This window comes from Urocitellus parryii, chromosome 7 (genome assembly GCF_045843805.1).
Source record: "Urocitellus parryii isolate mUroPar1 chromosome 7, mUroPar1.hap1, whole genome shotgun sequence".
Taxonomy (NCBI): Eukaryota; Metazoa; Chordata; class Mammalia; order Rodentia; family Sciuridae; genus Urocitellus; species Urocitellus parryii.
This window is the reverse complement of record NC_135537.1, coordinates 41,347,773-41,361,866: the sequence shown is the minus strand read 5'-3', so window position 1 is coordinate 41,361,866 and position 14,094 is coordinate 41,347,773. Positions and strand designations below refer to the sequence as shown.

General features: G+C 38.2%; 1 protein-coding gene across 1 annotated transcript in view; it reads left to right on the top strand.

Annotated features, from left to right (window-relative positions):
* The first annotated feature begins 801 nt into the window (after window positions 1-801).
* LOC144255713 (uncharacterized) overlaps window positions 802-14,094 on the top strand; it is a 40,183-nt gene continuing 26,890 nt past the window's right edge. The window contains exons 1-3 of the mRNA XM_077800512.1: window positions 802-887; window positions 4,031-4,166; window positions 10,115-10,226. Of these exons, the coding sequence (XP_077656638.1) occupies window positions 858-887; window positions 4,031-4,166; window positions 10,115-10,226 (278 nt within the window). The 5' untranslated portion in view covers window positions 802-857. The remainder of the gene's footprint in view (window positions 888-4,030; window positions 4,167-10,114; window positions 10,227-14,094) is intronic.

Here is a 14,094-nt window from a genome sequence, read left to right as displayed (position 1 = left end):
GCAGAGCTTGTGTCAAAGCTCAGAAACATGAAAACATACCATGTGTTTGAAGATCGTGAGTACACCTGGTATGACAAGAACATGCACTGGAGAATAGGCAGTAAACACAGCAGAAAAGAGCCTCAAGTAAATAGTAGAGACTGTAGCACTCTTGCAGCCAGAATACCAGAGACAGAACTGCTGGAGAAGGCAAAGAGGGCCAAGACAAGTGAGGGGAGCAAAAGTTGGTGGGTGGGGCGGGGGGGGGGGCTAGGTAGGAGTGGGAGGAAGATGTATTAAACAAGGTCAGCCAGAGCCATGCCAGGCTGAGATCTGGCCTCAAGCTACTCACAGGTAGGAGAACAGACTAATTCTAAATGAAGGATTGGTGGTTAAGCAAGAGAACATCTGTTTCATTTACATATTGCCATTTGTCATTCACGTATCTATAGTCACATTTGGTAAGCTGGCATCTAGTTCAGTAATATTTACATTCCCCTCAGTTCTTTGGATACTACAACTACGGAACTCAGGTATTGGACAACTTGAAACAACTAAATCTAGCCATTCATCAACGTCATAGGCCATGACACTTGGATTGAATTGCCAGACACCAGTTGGTTCAGTCCAATATTGCAAGTGTTTATTGGGCTTTTTCATTGTTTTAGGTACTAGGGATATTTGGTAACCACCCTCCAATGGTTCCTGACTCCTGGTGTTCACACCTTATATAATCCACTCTTAGGACCCATTTGTGTGACCAATAGAGTGTAACAGGCAGCTTCTTTTTGGTCACACTCTCTCTTTTTTGTTTTCTTAGTTTTCTCACTCTGAAGAAGCCATGTGGTGAGCAGCCATAGAGTGGAGTATGTGTAGAAATGGACAGATGCCGCTTTTCAACAATCACAGTAAGTGAGCTGGGAAGCAGATCTTATAATCCCCATGAAGTCCTCAAAGGTTGTAGTCCTAGCTGCTAGCATACTACAACCTCATGAGAAACCTTGAACTAGAAGAGTTACTCCCAGTTTTCAAACCATCAGAAACTAAGAAATAACTGTAGTTTTAGATGCTAAGTTTTGGGGTAATTTATTATACCCTTGAGAATCTTATGATTTGGTCACACAAACATTGATCATTTGGCTGTTTCCTAAAGAGGAATGTCTCCAATTTGAATATTATCTGGTAAACAAGATGTACAATGACTGAAGAAGTCATGTGTTTGAAGGTCACCTGTGTTAAAAAAAAAATGGAAGTAGATCTATATGCACTCTTATGAAAAAACTTCTGGGACATATTGAGTGAAAAAAAACAAGTTTTATAATATGATTTTAGTTCTATTTTTTAAGTATCTTCAGTTTTCCACTGTTGTCAATGAAAAAAAAATTCACCAGGGCTGGAACATCAGACAGGCCAATTCATAATCTCCAAATCACTTTCACATTGAGTAATTTTCACTAACTTACCATTGCCAGTCCTTGAAATTCTCAGGTTTATTTATACCTTAAAACTCAACATTTACAAATTAATGCACCTGTTTAACACTATTCAAAATCATTTTTAGGCAAAACAATTATTTTAGGAATTATAGGAAGTAATAATATGGTTAATAAATAAATGACATAATGTAGCCATACCAAACATAACAACATTCCTTTTTCCCTGACCACACCCACAGGCTGATTTCTATCACCATAGAAATTAGGAAATGGAATCATATTTTTGAGGTTTATGCAGATTGTATTAGTAATTTATTCTCATCATGAAGTGATATTCCATTGTTTGACTACATGACAATTTTCTTCTTCACTCACTTTTGGGTAACATTTAGATTGTTTCCACTTGTTGGCTATCGTAACTATGACTACTATAAATATCATTACATAAGCATTTTGTGGGCATATGATTTTATTTCTGTTTTTTTAGATCACAGGGTAGATGTATGTTGAACTTTAAAGGAACTACAAAACAATTTTTCTCAATGCTTGAGCCATTTCACAGCCTCACCAAAAATGCAGGAGAGTTCCTGTTGCTTTACATCTTCATTAACGTGCTGGTGTTAGTGTATTTAATTTTAGCCTGTATACAACAGTATCTTATGACAACTAATGGTATTGAGCATCTTTTCTTGTGTGTCAATTTTATATCTTAAAAATGATGATCTAAGCCCTTGTGAACTTAACTGTGAAAGTTTGCAGTTTTTTACAGGTGTCTTCTAGTTATTCCTTCCATATGCAGATGGTACCTCACAGATTTCCTTAAACAAGTTTATCATTGTGAGTCAAACTTTCCCTCTGTTGCTCAGCCTCCTCCTTCACTTCAAGACTCTTTAAGTCCCCTGTATGGGTCCTGTGTCTATAAATGGGGCAGGTAGGTGGGCGTGGGAGGGTGGGGTGTGAGTGCATCATCCTTTGCCTGGTTACTGGAATATGCACCATCTCCCTGGTAATAAGAGAAACCAAAGTACACTGCAGTTTCCACTGTACCTGAATGGACTTCAGCTTCCTCATTTTTCCTTCTTTATCTCCCTAATGACTAGGTTACCTCTCATTACCACTCCCAACTTAATTTGCATGATCACATTATATGTATGTCAATTTGATTGGTTTTTTAAAAATTATTTTTTAGTTGTGAAAGGACACAATACCTTTATTTATCTTTATGTGGTGCTAAGGATGGAACACAGTGCCTCACATGTGCCAGGCGACCACTTTAACCCTGAGCCACAACCCCAGTCCCTCATTAGTTTTTCTTCTACTTTTTTTGAAAGGCAAATTAAAATTAATGTTAGGAAGATTCTTCTTAAAAGCCAAAAGTCACTTAGAATGAATTGTATCCCTCCAAAATGGGCATGTATCCGATTACAAAGACCTCTGTGCAAAGAAAAAAAGAAGTCTTAATCTTTTTGGATCTAGTTTTAATGACTCTACAAATGAGATTCTATTATTTCCTGTAGTGGAAATATCTGGTAACAGGAAATGAGATTGAAGATAACTAATTCAACTTTATGTAGTCAAAAAATAATACCTACAAAATCAGAAGCACCCTGAAGTCAGGGACAGATTGTTTTTTTCTCTGTATCCCTTGATGCTTGGCCCAGTGCCTGCACCCTAAAAGAGTTATGGAAAATGCTTGCTGAATTCAGTCTTATTAATTTTATTCTTATAGGATTCTCTTCCTACCCTACATTAAAAAATTATAATTCAGCAATTTTCTAACTTTCTAGAGTTTTGGTGTCAAGTGTCTATTTTTTTTTTCCTTGCAGGCAAAGTAAATAATGATCTAAGTTTAAGTTGTACACATTTTCAAACAATTTAGATTTTTAAGTCAAAAGGCATAAGAGTCTACCTTTTTATTGCTAAAAGTAAAATATAGATTTGGACATGGATATTATTTTATTTATATGTAAAATGTGTTTTGATTATTCTAAGCCATTTTTTAGAATAGAGACATTTAAGATGACATGGAATACGTATATATAAAGTGCTCGTCAACACTAAAGGCTCTGGGAGCTGTTTTTACTGTTATCCTTCCAGATCTTTTGCTATGCATTTATGCATTTAAAATCAGTTATACTGTGCATATTGATTTGCAACGTGTTTTTCACTCAAAATATGACAGATATATTAAAGATAATCACATGGTAAATCTATTTTTTGGACATGCCAAAATATATTTAAACTAACAATTTTTTCTAATTTTTTAATATTTTAAATAATTTGAGCTAATACTTAGTTGGATTTCTTTTTTACTGAATTCTATATTTATAACAATAGATTTTTTATTGTTTCCTTGTCTTTATTCCACCTTTGACTTAGTGACAAGAATTTTCATTTTTTAGTGGGAGTTTTCAGAATCTGATTCTGCAATACTACTGCTTTACAGAGTCTTGAAGTAGGCAGATGAGAATTTTACAAATGAAAGCTACCAGCCTGAGACCCAGCAGCTAAATTTTCCCAGTTCATCTCCTACTTCTCTGCTTCTATTGGTGCTGAACTCCCTCTCCTCTTCTACCTTCTCTCTTGAGCCCACCTCCTGTCTTGTCTCTGATTAGGAAACTGGCCTGGCTGTCACATCCCGTGCCTCACAATGGGGCTGGGTTGTCATCCATCACTGCCCACACTTGGCTGCTAGTTCAGCCATGAAATGGTCTACCTCCAGAATGAGCTGGACCACAAAATCACTGGGAGGTAAGTAACCATGACCAACATATTCTTTTTAGTGTCCAAGTTATTTCTTTTCTCTGGCTCCCAACCTGACTTGACCTGTGCTTTCCCTCTGTGCTAAAATACCACATTTTAGAGACCCAGTTACAAAATAGTACTGTGAGGAACTTCTTAGACCTGCTACCCAGCAAAAACAAAAACAAAAACCAAGACAGAAAAAATAGTTACTGGTAAAAATTATTATTATTTTTTAAAATAGTCATTTGGGCTGGGGCCATAGCTCAGTGGTAGAGCACTTGCCTCACATGTGTGAGGCACTGAGTTTAATCCCCAGCACCACATAAAAATAAATAAATAAAATATAATGTGTCCATCTACAACTAAAAAACAAATTTTAAAAATTGATCATTTAAAGTCTCTGAAGATTGCCAGAGGATATATAGCAAATGAAGAAACGAAAAAAAAAAAAAAAAAACTAACTCTTGAATAGTGAGAGTCTGTGAATCTTAAAGTATAACCTGCTTCCTGCCTCTCCCTGCCCTGAATCCAGTGTGATGAAAGATCCACTTCAGATTGGTGAAGTCAAGAATATGGGTCTTCCTCCTGTCACTCCATTCCCAAGTCTCTCTTCCAGAGTGCAGACTTCCAGCATTTCTCATTCCCTTCAGCTCCACATTACAGAGGCTAAGTTCCAGGTGAGGATAGCCAACAAGGTGGTGGTTACTTGCCCAGCCCCCACTACTAGAGCAGAAACTCCATCCTAGATATGAGGGGTCAGTAACTGGGCCCCAATTACTCTGGACCCACCTTGCTTGTGTAGGACAAAGGTTGCAACCCAAGAACAGAGGCTACTGTTCCTGCCCAGCATGGGGATATAAAACACAGGTGTCGCTTTGAGAGAAGTCTTGCCCTCAGGTCTGGAGAAGTGGTGCAGAGGATTTACCCAGGAAGAGAGCAGGTCATTAAGGACGGAGAACTCTGAGCTCTTCCCAAAGAAACTGACTTTATCTGAAACAGTATGAGGAAGTTCTTGCCTAAGGGTACTCTTGAAAACATTGCAGGTTATGATAATAAGCAAGACTGATAACCCCAGGAAAGCAATGCACTAAGCCATAGGCCAGTTGCTTTACTAAAGAGAACCTAGGAAAGAAACGGCTAAGAAGATGTCCTCATGGGTTTAGAAAAAACTTTAAAGATTAGCCTCAAAATGTTCTCATGCAAAGGGTTCTAGATTTAATTGGATCTAACTATAGAGCAATTTAACATTGAGCAATAAACATGCAATTAGTGGAGCTTAATAGCTGGGTGTGATACCAACAGAGGTAGAGAGCTTAACAGAGAGACCAAGGAAAGAGGCAAGAGGGCCCTGCTAAGATCACTCTCATTTCAGGGTGACCTTGCAACTGTCCAAGACCATGTCCTCTTAAGAGCAACTTCAAGGCTTCACACTGTGGGGAAATAGACTTTCCCCAAATAGTGAAGCCAAGTCACTGAATAAGCATGTAAACAATATCAAGCAGCCCCAGAGAAAGGGGCTGTATCTAAATATATTATCTAGTTTTCAACAAAAATCACAGAATATGCAAAGAAACAGGGTGACCCATATGCAGGAAAACAAAAAGGCAACTGAAACTTTTTATTACAGTGTCCAAATATCAGAAGTAAAAAAGTCTTAAAAGTAGTTCTCATAAATATGTTCAAAGAACAGGAACAATGCCTAGAAAAATAAAGGAAATATAATGACCAATAGAGACTATCAGCAGAGAGATAGAAATTTCGAGTATGTGTGTGTGTGTGTGTGTGTGAACTATGAACATTAAGAACCAAATAAGTATTCTATAGAGTTGAAATGTATAATGACCAAACTGAAAAATTCAATAGAGGGCCTTAACAATAAATTTGAACTTAAAGAGGAAAAAATAAACTTGAAGATAAATAATAGAAATTATACAATCTGAAGAATTGAGAGAGAAAATATTGAGATTCCCTCCTGGGTATTGTTCATTTGAAAATGACAGATTCTCAGAAAAATGTGGGACATCATGAAATGTACCAACATGTACATAATTGGAGTAACAGAATTAGAGGAGAGAAAACAAGAAGTAGAAAAGACATATTTGAAAAAATAATGACTGAAAAGTTCCCAAATTTGATGAAAAATATTAAGCTTGAGGAAAGAAACATTATTTAAAGCAGCCACATCCTGATTTCAAAGCTTTCTACAAAGCTACAAAAATCAAAAGTGTGTGATTCAGGCATGTAGATATATCAGTGGAATCTAATGAGAGTCCTGAAATTAACTCTCACATTTATGGTCCATTGGTTTAGAGTAAGCATGCCAAGATAATTCAATGGGAGAAAGAATAGCATTTTTCAACAAATAGTGTTGGTATATCTGAATAACCACATGCAATATGTTGAAGTTGGTTGCCTTTCTCATATTGTACACAAAAATTGGTTCAATGTAGATTATAGGTCAAAATGTAAGAGTTAAAACTATAAAGCTCATAGAAGTCAATCTTTGTGAACTTTCATGAAGTTGCACCTTTTTAGGTATGACCCAGAAGCACAAATGACAAAAAAATAAATTGGACTGCATCATTATTAACTTTTGGACTTTAATGGACACCATTGGATGATCTACAGAATGGAAGAAAATACTTGTAAATAATATATCTGACAAGGGACTTGTATTTGGAATATATATATATAAACATATGTAACTAACTCAGTGATAAATGAAACCATATTTTAACATGGGCAAAGGTTTTGAATAAACTTTCCTCCAAAGGAAATAAATAAATAGTGTGGACAATAAACATAAAGAGATTTGCAACATGTTTGCATCAGAGAAAAGCAAATAAAGATCAAAATGAGATATAACATTATATACATCAAACTCTGTAGGTTATAACAAAAAGACAAATTATGTTGGCAAGATTGGGAAAAAACCAAAACTCTCAAGCATTCTCAAGCATGGGAATATAAACTGGCCCAGCCACAATGGAAAACTATCTGGCAATTCCTCAAAATGTTAAATATATAGTTACCATATGACCCAGTAATTATATTTGTGAGTGTATACTCAAGAGAAATAAAAACACAAGCCATATAGTGTGATTCTATTTATATGGAATTCCCAAAAGAGACAAATCAATAGAAATAGTAGATAATGGTTGCCTGGGTCTGGGAAGATGGCTAGAAGAAACTGAGGTGGTGGGGCTGCCTACCAAAGAAGATGGGCTTCATTTTATACACACACACACACACACACACACACACACATACCCCATACGTGTGTGTGTGTGTGTGTGTGTGTGTGTATGTATAATTTTGTGGAGGTAGAGAAAAATGATGAAAATATTCTAAAGCAGATGTTTGTATGACCCTGTGAATACATTTTTAAAAATCACATTATACACTTCAGATGCTATTTCAATACATCTGTTTATATATACATACATATGGACATATTATACATAATATGTATATAATATGTATTTGTTCTTTATCGTGTGTGTGTGTGTGTGTGCACTTTTTTTTTCCAAAAGCACCTATCTTACAGAGAAAGTATAGACAGTGGAAACTGTCTAGAACTGAAAAGATACAGAATGTACATCCCTGCCTTCAAAACTACCTCCATTTCCTGAATAGATATCTAAATATTTAGAAAATGAAATTTTTATTTATTCTCCATGGATGCTTTCTTTCCCTGCAATATCTACCTTGTGAATTATGTCTTTCTCTCCGTGCTACTGATATGACAGGAACAACATGCTAATTAGTTTCTGATTCTTCCTCTTGGTGCACTCAAAAACTCCCCTATGCCATGAAGCCCTTTCAACAAATTCTGTGCTGTGTCAGAATAGTTTCCTAAAGACAAGTTACAAGATCCTGTGGTGTTTGATGTGTTTTTGTGTGTGTTGAATTTGATGATATTAATCTCTGCATATTAACTGCAGCCTTTTTAAGAGAATGTGAACATATGCACACCTGGTTTATTTGGTATGTGGTCTGTATCTCTTTCGACTACTGCTTTAAAAAATTCTTCTGAAATTAAGCCCTTGTGATAGAGCTTTACACTCTCTATATTCTTGGAAAACTGCCTTGCATAAAAATGGTTGATTTCAAATGCATAATAAAAGTAGGATTATTCTGTCATAATAGGAGGATTATGTAGAAGTTGACACATGATTGGTCTGGTGTGGCAAAGAAAGTATGTTAAATAGTCAAAGAGAACAGTTCTATTCTGCATGATTTAACCTGCTTGAGGATGGGCAATAAGGTGGCCTCTCTGCTTTGAATAATACCCGAGGGTCATTTATATACTTTGCAGTCTCAGAGTGGATTTCTATTTGAAGGAGCACTGCTTAAACAGGTATTTCAGTCTTTTTCAGATCTCTAAAAATCTGCAAGCATCTAAGTAATAACTCATAGTTAATCGTTAATCTCTCTGCCTTCTTTGCTTCTGTAACACCCTATAAGTGTCAGGCTCCTCACACTCTCTGCCCCCCCCCACTCCCAGGTTGCTCCCGGTCCCTCGTTTTGGCCATCCCTCTCTTGTGAGTCTAACACCCACCCCTCCCTTCCTTCTCACTTCTGCTTCTAGAGTTGGCAGTGGCAGCAGAGAGGAAGCCAGTAGGACTACATACACCCAAATGATTCTCGTTAAATTGCCTGTCAGTCACATTAAACTTCTGTAGTTTGGGGATTTAGCTTAGTGCTTGTGTGTGTCTTTAAAGACCAGGGTTTGTAAAAGAATTCTTTTTAAAGTGTGCTATTCTTTAGCACCTTGTGTTTTCCTTGCCACTGCCCTTAATCTATTCTGTACTCATCAACCTGTGTGAGTTTGATCGTCTTTGCATTATGGGTATTTTTCTATCACCTTCTTATTTTGGTCCTGGAGAGCTAACCCTGAGCCTCCTGCATGCTAGGCAAGTGCTCCACCTAGAGCCACACCCCCAGCTCTATCACATTCATTGATACCGCTTCCCTTTCTGAAGAAGAGGCAGGCCCCTCACCTCCACTTCCAGCTTTTCAATCTGGCTATGGGCAGGAGAAGACAGACCTTCATGAGAAGCAAAGGGGCAGCTGCTTCCTGTCTCATCATAGGTCTCTCTTGAGGTAATCAGCTTTGAAAAATGGAACTCTGCTCCCTTCTTTATTTGTTGGTCTGAGTCACAAACATTGTAGGAAGATGGCAAGGATGATCTGACTCTGCATTTGTATCTCAGAGACAAAACAGCAGCCTCTCTTTGTTGAGTCAAAAGCTTTCATAGAAGGGCTCAGAAGGTAATGTCAGGGAAAGCTGCCGGCATTATACAAGTTGGGTACGAAGTTCATGTTTGGTCGCTTTGGGAGACAGTTCAGACCAAGTTCATTGAGTCTGCCGTCTCTGTTCTAAATCCAAACTGTTTTCCAGTCAGGGTCTGCTTTGCCCGTGTCCTGAGGAGGAAGTTTTCCACTATATTTGCTCAACTAACTTCCTTTGGGTAACTGAGACATTTATTTTCTGCAGAAAGAATTGATTAATTTCCTTCATGGCAAACTGAGCTTACCTTTCCTTAACTACCATGAAATTGAGATCTAGATTCATGAGAAGAGGTGGTGAGGTGGTCAAGGCTAGGAGGTTGCTACCAGATTCTGCCTCCTGCCTTCTTTTTGATCTGATTGTGTCTAAAATTCAGAAGGAGGCAAAGGGTGCTTCCCACTGTATCTATAAAAGACTGCTTTGCTTCATTAGCACCGAGACTGCCAGACACACAAACATGGCCAATCATTTGATGATATCAGAAAGTCCCAGGGTAGACTAGACAGTGAGGAGCAGTTTAGCACAGCGTGCTATTTTGAAGTACTGTGCTCTCAAAAATAAATATAGCCACTAAAGGAAAACGGTATTAGGTTTAAATTGTGATATAAAAATATCTGTTATGTAAGGTTCTAACATTCATGCTCTGTTCTTTTTCACTTAGGACTCCTTTCCCTGGTTCTTTTTGGCTTAAAAAGAAGTATTAGCCAAGAAAAGGGAAGGTATGCCTTCAGAGAGGAGAAGAAACCACAGCAATGGAGACCTCCGACTCAGAGGTGGGGTACAGGTCAAATTTATTGCTATTTAAGGCTCATTTCTTGACAGATTATTTTTCCAGACAAGGTCTTCTGCAGAACTTGGACAGTTACAAAACACTCAATTACATGTCTCTGGCTCATCATTTAACATTTATTAAGTGCCCACTATGCACAAGGAATAGAGTTTAAACCTAAATTTAAAACAAGTGACTAAAAACTTCAGCTCTCAGACAAATACAATTAAATTGCACACCTTGCCGGATGTTATCTTATTTACCAATTGGAGTGTATTTACTCTGAGTGGACAAGGCTTAATAGATAACTGCTTGATCTTTTCTCCCTCATTCCCGGGCAGAGACTAGGAATAGGGAGGGAGGAAGAGGGTGCCACTTGGGAGCTGAGTCATGAATGAGGTTTAGCCTGTCCTTCTGCTTATCATCTTACAAGGTCAATTCCCAAACCTGTCTCCTAGAGCTGCTTTCATAAAGCACATTACTTTCCAAGCCTTCCTCTCTCATTGCCCACCGGTTCTCAGCAGATGGCTTGCCTCACACAGAGATCATTGAGGCCATCTGCTAAGAAGTTGCTTCCTTCCCTACTTCCGAGCCAACACATTGATCTGCTTCTCCACCTCTCTCCTCCTTTCTGACTCTGAGGCTTCTCTCCCCACCAGCCTTGTTGATCAGATCACCTTTCAGCTCCTCTAGAGTTGGAGGAGGTTAGATACTTGTCAGTCCATAGGCAGAAGTCACAGACAGTTACAAGCACTCTAGAAGATTTCTTAAATCACCTAAAACAGTGGGACAAATGTTGGGACTACAATCCTGCAAAGTCATATGTAGTTGTGAGTGTATCAAATAGATAGCAATATATACATATAAGATATATAGAGATATATACACTATAACAAATATAGACTATATAAGGCATATATGATGTATAGCAGGCAATTCCAAAGAGGTTATATTAAGAAAATAATTAAGCTTCTTGGAACACTTAATTTGTAAGTATTCTGATTTCCCATTTGGTATCATCATACAAAAGTTGTAGGCAACTTCTGTTTCTCTGTAGTCTTTAGTTCTTCAGCTTCATCTTCATGAACAGTAAAGCCATCACTACCCACCAGTGTGAACAGTGAATTTCACTTTTCTGTGGTCCAGAAACCTCTTAGTCATCCATACCTCCTTTTGAAGCTTTCATTAAGAGGTGTCTCTGCCTGAATCCCTGCCTATGGGCAACCTCCTTGAATACAATAGTTCCAGTATTTCCAGTATTATTTAAATAGTTGTTTTTCTCTTTCTTTCTCTGTCTTCCTCCCACTCCATTAGAAGATTAGACTTGGCTGCACATAAGAGAAACCCAAAATAGTAGTGGCTTAAGTAAGAGAGAAGTTTCTCTTTCTCTTATACAACTCAAGAAGTAGGTGGTACCAGGTTGCTTTGGTGGCTCTGTGGTCATCAGGGACCCAGGCTCCTTCTCCCCTTCTGTCGCACTATTCTAGTTCAAGGATTCCATCCTTAGGGCTACTGCAGTTCTGGCCACTTCATTTGTGTTCCAGTCACAGGACAGAAAGGTGGTATTCAGAAGAAGTATGCAAAGCTTGGAAATAAAGCAAAGGATGACTGCATGTCCTGCCAATGTCATCCTAGAACACTATCCACATACTCCCAAGGGTAACTCACTCTTGGGAAAGGGACCTACCTACATGTTAGTTACTCCCCATTCGGGTTTAGACTCTAAGGACAACTGATAAGATGCAAATGAATTTTTCTCGGAAGAGATGGCTTTATAACCTTGAAGAGCATGTGCCACTTTTGTATCTAACAGCATTGTGATTTCAGGAGTTATTTGGATATTATTGTTTTGTTTTATTTTAATTGGACCAGCTTTGCCATCTTCTTGTTTCCTCTTATTAATGAGTCAATTACACTTTTTCAATTTTTCCCCCAAATAATGTATGAAAATTACATTTTTAACATTGGTATTTTTTTAATTCTATACTTTTAAAAATGGTTTTTATTTGTTCTAATTAGTTATACATGACAGTAGAATGCACTCTGACATATCATACATAAATGAAGTATAATTTCTCTTTCTTCTGGTCATAAATAATGTAGAATCACACTGATCGTGTAATCATATGCACATAGGGTAATAATGTCAGATTCATTCTACTATCCTTCCTACCCCCACACCCTTCCCCTCCTTTCACTCCCCTTTACCTAATCCAAAGTAACTCTTCTTCCTTAACCCCTCCTTATTATGAATTAGCATCCAATGTTTATATTTTGATCGTAGGAAGGACAAAAGGGCTTTCTCCTAGGTGAGTTAACAATTTCCCTAAATACCCCACTTAAATTTTCAGCTTGAACCTATTGGCAGGAGTGTAGTTATAAGGCCACTCCTAGCTGCAAGGGAGGCTGGGGAAATGTAGTGTTACAGCTCGTGCATCAGTAATTTTATTAAATTAGTGTTCTCTTACCCAGGAAGAAGGCAGAGATCAGGTGGCAGAGTGCAATTGATTGTCTTGGCCATGAGGACAGAGACCCATTGAGTATGCCTCTTTCACCTGTGTGTCTGCTGCTCCTTCTATTTTGTTTCTTTCCAGCATCCTAAAAGCACACTCAACGAGCTCCCTTAGCTTGAGCCCCTTGGTCCCGAATCCTCTTCCTGCTATCATGATAGCGCTTGTCTCTTCCCTTAGCTCTTTGGTGTCTCCTCCTGTTCCTTCTTCACCCACTTTAATCATGCTGCTGTTCCTCTCACCCCTACAGGCCACCACTGATCTAAGCCCAAACCCAAATCAGCTGCAATTTGCACAGCAAATATTTAATAAATGATCACTGATTTATTTAGTTCATTTGCTTAGTTTTTTTTTTTTTTTGGTACTGGGGATTGAACCAGGGGCACTTAACCATGGAGCCATATTACCAGCCACTTTTTGTATTTTATTTAGAGACAGGGTCTCGGTGAATTGCTGAGTGCCTCACTAAATTACTGAGGCTGGCTTTGAATTCGTGATCCTCCTGCTTCAGTCTCCCGAGTCACTGGGATTACAGGCATGCAGCAACTGCACCTGGCTTTATTCTTTAGTTGTTCTTAGTTATTCTTTGAACAGTGTTATTTTCTACTCTTAGTTACGAGTTAATATTTTAGTTTCACGATGAATTAACTACGTTCTTTTGGACCTGCTTGTGAAAACCTAATTCTTAAACATCACTTTGGTTCTGTGTGAGCATGCACTTGGACTTCCACAGAGTCGGCCTAATAGCACTTTTGGAGATGACCTTTTTGGGCAGCTCCGGTCTGTTCAATTGAATAGAAAAAAAGAAATGTGAATTTTGTTGCTAATAAAAGAAGATTCCACTTAGATTGTTCCCAAAGCACAATAGAGTCGGTGATAAGATGTCTACCCGGCTAACTCATAAAGGGAAAACTACCCATTTTGCAATCCCTAAGGAAAAGCACTAATAATATTCTAGAAGATGTCTTTTCCTCCATTCTCTAATCTCCCTCCCAATCCTTTCTCATCATACGGATCTAGCTATTTTCAAGTTGGACTTTTGTTCTAAATGAGGGAACACAGTGTCCCAAATTTATACTTTGTTCTTTATTAGCTTCTCCCTCCTTGCCTGCTCTATTCACCACCTAGGGCTCCTCCTTAGGGTTTTAGGGTTGGGACCTTGGAAGCCCAGGTTGTTGACAACTGCCAGCAGGATGTAGTTATGCTGCCCCAATGTGGCTGATTGCACTCTTTTAAATGCTGCCTTATTTTTTCTCTGAAAAACCAACTCACTAATGAAGAATAGTTTCTGAGTACATCAGAGTATACCAGGGATGGCTTTGAGAGATTGGCAATATTTTGCCCATACCTCAGGTTTGGGGG